This window comes from Bidens hawaiensis, unplaced genomic scaffold (assembly GCF_021521415.1).
Source record: "Bidens hawaiensis isolate Kalapana, Puna unplaced genomic scaffold, B.hawaiensis_p1.1 tig00004414_1, whole genome shotgun sequence".
NCBI classification, from domain to species: Eukaryota; Viridiplantae; Streptophyta; class Magnoliopsida; order Asterales; family Asteraceae; genus Bidens; species Bidens hawaiensis.
This window is the reverse complement of record NW_027491266.1, coordinates 1781223-1793153: the sequence shown is the minus strand read 5'-3', so window position 1 is coordinate 1793153 and position 11931 is coordinate 1781223. Positions and strand designations below refer to the sequence as shown.

Genomic DNA, 11931 nt, shown 5'->3' with positions numbered 1-11931 from the left:
GTTGCTCACATATAGACGTTATGTGACACGCTTACTTGCACCGGCTACACGTTCGATGCCACGTTAAATGCATACCACCGTCGGGTTACGTACGTACCGTTGTGAGGTTACAAACATACTAACACCAATTACGTTTGTGCGTACACCGCAGCATCACGCGGGCAAGTGGCTAGTTAACTTTAAATAAAAGAGATGACAGAAGCTGCGGTTATATCTACACAATAAAAATATTAAGGCCGATTATTTTCCTCTAAAATTTCGCTTTCCTCCTAAATTTTTTACATTTCTTTTTCCTTCCTCCTTTCACCAAAAATTGGATCCTGAGTCTTATGCCCCAAAATATTTACAGCGTTCCACGATGACCCTAATTGAGCGGCGACGGCCCCAATGGGACCACGACCACCCACCGACGACTGGAGATGTGACCTTAATCGGACCAGTAGCAGGCGGCGATTTCACCTTTGTCCACAAGCACACCACACAGTAAGAATCTTCAATTATTTTTGCTAATGTAAGTTTCAGTTGTTAAGACCGTAGCTAGAGAACCACAATACTCTTGTTTCAACTTCATTATGTTTTTGGGTTTGTTATAGTTTTTGTTGGGTAATTATGATTCTTATGAGTATTAGACTTTCCTTCACCCTTACTCAAATATTTTGATTATATGTATCTTGGCACTCAAATATTTTGATTTTGTTTAAATGCAGCAAGTGTCTGACTGAGAAAACTAATCTTTAAGTCTCTGACTAGGTTGTTGAGTTTGGAGCTGCACAAATCTTTGAATTGAGTGGTTCGATTGTAGCTTCCATGAGTGTTTAAATTTTAAAGCGGATTTAAATATTGTAAGTGGTCTTCATTAACACATTGCATCACAGTATATGAATTAGGGAAGATGGTCATTAAGTCGTCTAATTTCATTTAGACTGGTAAGCAGTATGATCCAAACTAAAAACGACCCCGAGTTTGAAGCCTAATTATATACCCAAAAATGAGAAATAGGTGATATAAATATTTGATTGTGAACATCTTAACTAAATTTGTGTACTTTTTCCTTCTATTTCTTCATATAGGTTGAAGCCTTTATTGTGATCTACCCAACTTGTGTTGAAAGTAAGTGACTATGTTCAATCTTTGTGACAGTTTTCCAACATATTCGTATAGTTGTATACTTATAAATTATTTATTAATTTTAACTTAATGTTTTTTAAACTTAGTGTTTCATGTTTGAGGGCTGGACATGAACTCCGTTAAGGCGTTTCAAGGTTAGTCCGACTTATATTTTAGCGTTTATTTATCAACTAGAAACTCGCTTATATACGACTATGAGTATGTTAATCGTCTATCATTTGTTTACTGTTGTTTGAACTTTATGCTGCTTTCTTTAATAAAATACATAAGAAATTTAACTTTGATTTTGGTTGAACTACCCGTGCCTGTTTCTTCTGTGAGTGTTTACAGTTATTGTCTAATTTTTTTGGGTCTAATAAACATAGTTACCCATAAAATTAGAATCACGTGATAAAATTTCCCATAGTAATATATAAACAGTCTGCATTTGTTACGCAAATTGTGGTAAAAAGTATAGTTGATGAATATAACAATATATATGTTACACCACAAGAGCGACATGCATGATATTGTCTATAATTTAAAAATGCTATTTATGCATGTCATGCTCTATTATTACCAAAATAAAATGTTTTCAAATTTCCATCCCTTGGTGATGTTGCTCATTGAAACTCGTTAGTTTCATTCCTCCCACACCCATGAAATCAACTGTCAAGTTTTCACCATTTCCATCATTTTTAAACATTAGTAAAGGATTTCTGGAATTACTCAATCCTGGATTAGGGTTATGACTAACATTATTGTTGTTATTGTGCATAACATCCTCTTTGCTTGGGTTCATTAACCCAGCGAAGGCATCTATTCCATCAATATTCCCTTCACCATTGACACTAGGGTTAAAAAACCACGATAGTGAATTTTCCTGAATCTGACTTGTGAATCCACCTCCGAAAATCCCCGAAAATTGTGATTGATCAACTAGGGTCTCATTGTTGTGGTAAGTGCCACCTCCGCCATAGGATGGAGGTGCCATAGTAGTAACAAAGTTGCTCATCCCATTATTGTTATTGTTATTATTACTAGATGTGGCTCCCATTTTGGCTGCTTTTTGTAACAAGGCAGTGGCTGAAGTGAGGGGCGAGGCGAGGGTGGTGCCGCCTAACTGCAAAGACGAAGGCGAAGCGTTTCTTGGGCTATTGACGAATAGGCTTCCGCGACCACCTTGCATGATGTTCAAAGGTAATAATTCTGATGAGATTTTGGAATCTTGGATGCATCCATGGCTAAACTCGGGTGAAGTGATGGAGGTTGTGAGATTGATGTTTTGGTTGGGATGATCGTTGTGATGGTCTTGTTGCATGGTAATTTGGGTGAGTTTGTTGTTCTCTTCAGCAAGTGCATCACAAAAGGCTCTATGAGTTATGAAGCTATCCCTTCTGTATAGACTCACATAACCAAAAAGAGAATTAAAAATCATCATTATGACACAAACAAAAAGAAAACAACTTTATGTCCCCCTATTTTTCTTTTTGTCAAAATCGAGATCGTTATTTTAACAAATGCCATCTAACCAATCAACCAGAGCTTATTGATGGATAATTTGATGAAATTTAAATCACATATTGAAACTAAACATGGTAAATGGAATGAAAGTTGTTTATTTCAATTCAATCTCCACTAATTTAGGAATACTAACAAGATATAAAAAGAAATAATTTCAGTCTCCAGACTTGCCGACTTTGATTAATGATTAGATATTGATATCAAATTATTTTCATATGTTTACTAATGTGCTATATAAAAAAAATTGTTCTCTCCATTAAAATAATCAAATGGATATCAAACAAACTTCAAATGTTTTAATGGCTGTTTTGAAATATAATTGGATACGAGAGAAAACCTTATGTATTGGTGTGTGAAATTTTGTTGAACATAAAAATAGAAATATATATATGTAAATATATATTAAATTGTTTATGACATTATCCGGGTCAAACACCGGTCCGCCCTTCGGGTTGGTCCGACCTTTGACCCGGTAAGGCGTCCTGGTCGACGTCCGGGCCGGGTCTGAATACATTGGTGAATACATGTAAAACAATGACTTGAAACGTAAAACACAATGGAAACAACATATTACACAATGAACAACAAAAAAAACACAATTAAAAAAACCCATTAATTTTTTTTATATTTATATAACAATATGATACTCATATTAAAGATAAAAAACGCTTATTATTATGGTGAATTTTTTTTTAAAAAAATAATGTCGTATGAAAAAGTTATGGACATTTTAAAATGATGGGGGAATTGACGTGTGCCTTGCATGTGGAGAGAGAAAGTCAACAAAGATGGGTTATTACCTTTATGCCATTTTCATCAATTTTTATTTATTAAATTAATCTCAGCCATTCAAATCTAAGATCAATGGACTGGATTCCTTCTTACTCTTCTTATTTTTGTTGTCCTTTGTATTTTAACTTTACCCAAAGTAGGGATATACTAAAAATTAATATATGATTTATTTAAAAAAATATATATATATTATTTATAATTAAAAAACCGATTTTATAGTAAAAAATAAACGGGTTCTGGGTCTCATCAAACCCATATAGCTTTAAAACCGGGTTATAACATCTCATTTATTAGTGAAACAATTTATCATCAAACCATAAGTATATTATTAACTTTTATACAATAAAAAAATAAAAATTCAAAAAATAAATAAATATTAGAAACAAACAACATAAAACAACCAATACGGAGATAAAAACTAGTATATATATATATACTAGTTTTTACCCCCCGTATTACGGGGGTTGTTTTATATTGTTTGTTCTAATGTTTATTTATTTTTTGAAAATATATATTTTTTTGTATGAAAGTTAATAATATACCTAAGGTTTGATGATAAATTGTTTCACAAATAAATGAGATGTTATAACCCGGTTTAAAAACTATATGGTTTTGATGAGACCCAAGACCCGTATATTATTTTTACAATAAAATTGGTTTTTTAATTATAAATAATATATGAAAGTTAATAATATACTTATGTTGATGAGACCCAAGACCCGTTTATTTTTTTACTATGAAATTGGGTTTTTAATTTAAAGAATATATATATATATATATATATATATATATATTTTTTAAAATAAATAAGATATTAATTTTTATTATATCCTGTTTTTTAGGATTTTTACATCAATAATTTGGTGAGAATAATTTTTAATTTAATGAGATGTTATAACCCGTTTAAGAAATATCTGAGCTTGGTAAGACCCATACCCATGAATTCGGGTCAAATGCATGAGAAGCCTCCATTTAAAAATCAAGCAAATCTGGTGAATCCAAAAAAACGGGGAGCGACCATATCGCGACACGTAGGATTTATATCTTTGTTTATATATATATATTATATATATATATATATCAAAGTAAAATCTAGAGTCACACATCTTGAATATTCATGAGGTTTATCATGCAAGTATGTAACGAATCCGCCGTATATCGGCAATCGTTTTTTTTGCTACATATTTCAAAAAAGAAGAAATATATTAAAAGTCAGCCAACTAACTTGCTTTAATCAGTTACTTCAAAAAAAAAAGTATTGTTAAAATGATGAAATTTGACTTTGTTATTAAAACTTTTAGACAGAGTTTATCATAAACAACCGGTCAATAAGTATGCATTTAAATATTATCTTCAGGTGACACATATATATAGAGATGACTGATGATGCGTTTCATCACGTAACACTAAACAAGAAAGAAATAAAAATATGTTTCACCGACTCCTCTAGTTCACCATATATCGGGCATAGATTTGAGTGTACTAGGATATTCCTTTTCACCAAAACAACAAAAGTTGGAAGCCGAAAGAGAACTGCCTACCACGCCATAGAACTTCCTTCCTAGGAACGATTCCAATTGTAACATTACGAAAAATTTCGAATCAATAATGTCAAGTTTTCCAAAGTCAAGGGACCAAATTTGTCAAATTCCAAACTCCAAGGTTTAAAACAAAAATTCTGTTTTCCTGACTCGCGATATGCGATGGATCAGAAGGGAAACCCATCGCGTAACGCGATGGGTTATCTGACAACGAGGCATGTGGCCTGCCACGTGGCACACCGTTCGCCACGTGTCCCGCCACATGGCCACACGTGGGATGTCATCCGCAGTGTTTTTTTTTTCAATCCTTATAATAGCTCATATGTAAACTTCCATAGTTTGTATATACAAATGCGTGAGGGCTGGCATTGGAGCAACTCTTTAGGTTGTTTTGTGGCCTTAACTTTATGAGTACAAGCTGTGTGTTAAATAGTCTTTTGCTCCAAGTGTCGGGCGAGAAGATTGCTTCGCGATCCAACCCCCAGCCACTCTACACCCTATGAAAGTCAAGCACTGGGTATGCTCTAAATACAAATTGCTCTTTATATACATATAATAATAACCATCAATCTAATTTTTCATAGGTTTTTAATCTTTCACACGTTTACCTACGCATTCGTGAGTAATATAACACCAACACCTTCACTTATACATATGTAGAATCTATATAAATACAAACAAAACTTGTTAATAATTTTCTTTTTGTTTTAAAAGATATGATTAAACATTATATTTATTCTCTATTATGTTATATTAAACACCTTTTTTGAAAATTTATAATGGTCAATTTGTTATGTGTGTTAATAAAAAGGATATTTGGGTAAAAAGTGTGGGGAAGACATCATTTGTTTAAGGAAATACATAAATGAATGAAATAATGATAACGGAGATGTTAAAAAGAACATATATGGATGGAAATGAAAAATTAAGCAAACAACATAGTAATATAAGAATAAGAGTGTCACAACATCGAAATTTAAATGAAATAAATGGAAAGGTAATATTGGAATATATAACTTAGCATTGTTAGTTTTATTAAGCAGTGATTTTTTAAAAACTTTAATATAATTTTCATAAATTAACATTTAAAAAAATGTTTTAAAATCGGTCATTTTATCTTATATTTCATATTTAGGCTACACACTAATCAACGTGTTTTATTTATACCAAGTGTTTTAATACATATCTGCCAATACGATTTAGTTTATTTCGAACATAAAAATCATCCTTACCCATTAAAAATCATGTTATTAGACACAATAACTTTTAAACATAAATCCCATAAATTCTTATATATACCATACATGTGGTTGATGGCGTGGAAAGACAATGGTGACAAAAAGGAAACATATTTAATTCAATGTGGGTGTTAACTTAATTAAATATTCAAAATTTTGAAGTGGATGGAATATACAATTTCACAATCATTATGTTCCAAAGTTTTAATAATTATTTAGCAATATTAAACGAACAAATAACTATAAACAGTTAGTATTCGAAGATTAGGGTTGCTAATAATATTTGTTAAACGGAAGTCATAATGTTTTATATGTATATTTTAGAGGAGTGATCTCAAATGGGCTCACTCACAATTTTGTTCCACCATTTTGTCTTTTTTTTTTAAACAAAAATAAAAATTTAACAACCAATAACTAAAGTCCAACTACATGGGCTAATCTAATTGCAAAAGATGATCTCATACGTCTACGATCATAGTTAATATTTGGTAGTCTAAGCTCACTATTTCTTGTTACGCGGAAAACCCATCATCCAAAAGCCTACTACAGTAAAATCCGGTTAAGATCACATTCGAACTCGAGACCTTGCGACTTCTAGCCCAAATCTTCATTTTCCTTCCGATAGCAGTAGAATTATAGTTCATATCTAAGTGTTTTTTAAATGATAAGTAACACAATTTCATACCCCTAAACTAAATTAAAACTTAAAAGAATAATACATTCTCATGATAGGTTTGAACCTACTCTTCTTCCCGAAACCTTTACCACAATCGAAAGACATCTCTTTTATTATAGGATGTAATAATACTACCTATTTAAGAGTTTTACATGTCACTTCTCACGTGTTTACGAATGATGACTATATACTTGTAAATCACTGAATCCTAGTAAAATAACTTAAAAATATTTAATATTTATAATTTAAAATCACTGTTCGTATTAATTATATATATAATTCAAATTTATTCAAATCCTCAATAATCATAGGACTCTACTTTATTGACTTTAGATGCATGCATGCCATAAAATTGAATCCAGATCACATCAGTTTACTCGCTATCATATGAAGACAAAAGCGTACTAGCACGTATGACTGGTATTCGACTAGTTAGTGAACTCCTATACATTACTTAGGTACCTTTACACCTAAATTTATTTCAATCTCATCTAATTATAATAATAAAACTAATTACTAACTTAATAAGCACTCCAGACTTTTCTTAATCAATATCATCATTTAGTTAACTATATATGTAGACATATACATTAATTTAATTCTAGTAAAGTCTTAGCAAATAAGTATGGTGAGGATTAAAAAATCCTTTTAATAATGTTTTTCTATTTCTATTAATTACTAATAATAACAACAATAAGAATAATCTGAACTTGAGAATAGTCTTCATTTAATGTGTTTGTATATTTGACTATAAAAGCTAGGTTAGTCCAATTCCAATTAATATTAATGTATCTATATATTAATAAAACATATAAGCCTCACAACATTCATGACACTGCTTGCTTTTTTTAATCGTAAGCAGGTAAGAAAATAAATAAATTTAAAATGGACTTCAACTTCAATCAGCAGTCGACATTGATAAGAAATAATATTCTGGCCGGTTGCTTATCATTTTCATATTGTCGAAGAAAACGATGTGCCATGATCATGAGGTGGTTTAAAATTTCAAAATCTTCTTCTTTGTTTAATCATATGATACATTTGTTTATATATTTATAGTTTTAGGTTCAATTTTTTTTTAGAACTGCATGCTTATATTAAGAAAACTAGCCAGAGGCTAGACCCAAACCAAGAACAAAAACACCCGTAGGAAGTAGCCAAAGAAAAATATACAAATAGATTTAACATGCTAGCTATACAAATAACAATAACATTTATGCAAATTACTTTATAATATTTAACTAGAGTAAGTATTATTACTTTACTTATTTTTTATAGCGTAATTACTTTGGTTCAAAGTTGTAAAGTATAATTGCTCTAGTAATTTGTTTGTTTTTTTTGTAATGGTTGTATATTTAGTAAATTAATTTTATTTGTACCCGATTTTATTTTTAAATTTATAAAAGTAATATTTATTAAAATAAAACTTCAGAGATATTGAGGTGAGGTGAACCTGGAAAAGATGGTACCACAGTCACATTTGTATTCTTTAGTGCCACATATTTTGGAATGAGCCTTCCAATCACATTGTACAGCATATCTTTTGCCACATTTGTCACATTTCCATTTCTTTTCGCCATGTTTTCGGCTATAATGTTTCTTGATTCCGGTTAGATCACCCAATGCACGAGCCGGATTGTGATGGACGCATGTTGGTTCAGGACATATGTACACGCGTTTTATTATTTCAGTACCGGTTCGTTGTCTAAGTTTCCATGGCAAGTTATGTCCCCTCCTATGCAGTTGTAGGTTTTGATCTCTTTGGAAACCCTTGTTGCAAATTTTGCACACGTATTTGTTCTTGGCCATTAGACTTGTTGGCGATAACGCAATGACTTGGGCATTCGGATCTGTTATTTGATCACAAATACATAAATAATATTGTTGCATCTCAAGAAAAGATTTGGAACATGTCCCAAGAAAAATGGATCTAGGATAAGCATTAAAGAAGAAATTAAAATAATTCATACATGCACAGTGAAGTGTATACATCAACCACCCCACCCAACCTCCCACACACTATTTGATAGGAGCAGTACACATGTATGTGTAATTACTTGAAGCAGCAAAAAACAAAAGTAGAAGAGAAAAGATGACCACTTTGGTGGGATGGTAAAGGCTTTGGCCTTTTGGTGAGAGGTCCAGGGTTCGATTCCTGGCATTGGCGGTATAATGTAAATAGTAGGAGGAAGGATTGAATGTTCAAAAAAAAGAAGAGAAAAGATAAGGGGTAAAAGAACTCCAATGATTGCAATCCATAAACCAATAACATTGTAATTAATTGAGTCTCCTTTTTCTTATTTGACAACCTATCTAACATTTCTATCATGGATTTCTGATCTAATAGGTTTGGACAATTTCATGATATGTATTTTATAAGTCATGAAACAAAATTCTGTATTTGAATTTTGTGTACAAACTTATTAATAAAATATTAATTTATTATCTTTTTTAGTATATTCTACATGTTTTTTATTAACAAAAATCGTTAGCTTATTTCCAACTCCTTGGCATTCAATGATCATAGAAGTAGATAAATCCAGCACAAAATCACAATCATATATTCAAAATATGATAGCACGATGATTAATATCAAGAATTAGATTGCTTTTTTTAATGTTTCTAGTGTGTGTGAGAGAGAGAGAGATTATTCATTATATTAACAGAAATGAATTGGGAAGAAAGCTAATTACCTGGAGTTCCTGGTAAGGATCTTTTCTTCTTCTTAGATGAATCTTGAACTAGTACTTGAGAAGTGGATCCAAAATCTGTAGAGTTGACTACTGGTGGCAGTCTTTGTTGACCATCTTCTACAACAGCACCAGTATTAGTATTACCTGAAGAGAAGCTACCTCCTTCATCTGCTGAGATATTTGACATACTGAGATACAAACAAATAGAGTTTGGAAACAAAAGATGGAAGCTTTATAAAGGGGGGAACTTTGTCTTCTGTGTTGCAACAATATTATTTAAGTAATTTGTTTTCTTGTTGATTGGTAGAAGCTATGCCAATAGGGTTTATTCTTAATTCTGTGTTTTTTGGTTTCATTGGGTGCTCATAGTGGACACAAAACATGGGATTTGCTGTTGTAACCACAAGACAAAACACCAGCAAAATCTACTTAGTTTGTGTCAGTTTGTGTAAGAGAAAGGAGTGGGAGAAATAAGTTCTTGGAACAAGAAAATAGAGCACAAAACATGGGTCTTCATGGTCATAGAAATTATAATATATTAGCATATTTTGTTATTTATTTTTTCTTTTTCTAATATATTGTTGACTACCTAATCACATCATGTGTTATATTTCATGTTTTATTAGGTATCAAGAGGTTATCTTGTATTTCAGTGGTATGAAATGAGTTCCTCATTTATGTTTTAGCTTTCTTAGTTATATTGTTGAATAACTTGTGTTTATTAAATAAAATGATATATTTTGAATAACTTGCAGATCGAGTGCGATATTTAATACACGTACGGATCTAGTCCAGTTCAAAGAAAAATATGCCAAATTTTATGTAGGCTAGTATTAAAATTCCTAAAATAGCCCTTCTTAGAATAGAGAATCTTCAAAATAGCCCTCTAAAATTTAAAATTCTCAAAATAGCCCTCGAAATCCGCTTCCGCGTTACATTGGGAAATTTCCCGAGTTTTCAACAACCAATCACAAACTGACACATGTCAATGCTCCCCATCTACCACACGAGTTTTCAGGTCAAATCCGTCTTACACGTTGGATTTCGCATGAAAACTTACCTGATTAAAACAATTTTTAGCATGATGTTTCAAACGGTTTATATCTTCCACGTGGGTTTCCAAAAATGTGATTTTTTGAGTTTTTTTTAATTTATCTCCAAAGATGAATTTCATCTACAATCATCTTCATCCAACTTCCATCATTGTTACAATGAATTGGATAAAGAGAGAGATTGTGAAAGGTCTTGAAAACCAGGTGGTGCCGGTGCCACCCACCAATCGGAATCACAACCGCCACCATTTGCTAAAGTCTGGTTATAGTAGGTTGCAGGTAGTGGCGCGGCGGTGTAAAGAAACGACGTCGAGTTGGATCGGTCATCTAAGACTTAAACAAGCCGCCGATGGGATGTGTGAACGGTGTTAGTTACAGGTAGAATATTATCAAAATTACCAGTATCGGGAATTCTAGCCGGGGATCCTGAAATAACACCAAATTCTCGAGTTTGAGTAATCTTGGTAGACTGGACAGGATCACTTGTTTTGGCCGTAGACAGCCTGGGAAGGAAATCATCATAGCGATTCCGTTGGGATCTTGATGCATCGAAGTTCAGGTTCCTTAGTAGCAATGGAGTGAAGGATTCCTCCACTTGCTTCTTCCTTGTGTCTGAATATCCTGGAGCTCCTTTAAGAAACAGAACTGTTGGCTCGCTTCTGAGTTTCCATGTGCTCCTTCATTTGCACTAAAACATCAAGAGGTCTCGTTGAGGGAGAAAGCACGCTGCTTGACCCTCCAGTTCCTAAGATGCTAACACTAGCAATAGTCGTCTTCCTCTAGGCAGCAGTTGGAGGAGGAAGAGGTTGACCAACTCCGAAAACTGCAAATGGCATAGATGAAGATGTAGTTTTTGATTGAGAGGCCATTTTTAGTGTAACTTTGACATGCATCGGTTTAGGAAGAAAGCGAATATGGATTTAAGTATGAAAAACACCACTTTCCCCACGGTGAGCGCCAAAATGTTTGGTCAAAAATTACCGAAACAATAATTGAGAAAACTAATCAAGTGAGGTAGGGTGCTTCTTTAACAATGGGCTAGGTGATATAGCAGACGAATGCGGTAAAAGTAAGGTGAACACGACTACATAGCGAGGAAAAGCCTAGGATCCTAGTAAGAATCTTTAGAAAAACCTTGGGAAGGGAAAACTATCCCATGCCTAATATATTAATAGCAAAAACGGTGGTTACAGCTCGAGAGCTCGTTGTGAACGAATACTAGAGTACACGTGTAGTGCAGAGAGTGGGCGAGAAGTGTCCTACAGCTTTCACAAAGGCCTTATTATATAGAAAAAGTAAATAATAATA

At 32.7% G+C, this 11931-nt stretch overlaps 1 protein-coding gene across 1 annotated transcript; it reads right to left on the bottom strand.

The window, feature by feature from the left end:
- Positions 1-1543: 1543 nt before the first annotated feature.
- On the bottom strand, positions 1544-10134 carry LOC143626566 (protein indeterminate-domain 12-like). Its single transcript, XM_077096620.1, has 3 exons — positions 9572-10134; positions 8332-8728; positions 1544-2504 (listed from the first exon to the last, which is right to left on the bottom strand). The coding sequence occupies exons 1-3, from the start codon at positions 9756-9758 to the stop codon at positions 1703-1705; spliced, it is 1386 nt and encodes a 461-aa protein (XP_076952735.1). The 5' UTR covers positions 9759-10134; the 3' UTR covers positions 1544-1702.
- Between the last annotated feature and the right edge of the window lie 1797 nt (positions 10135-11931).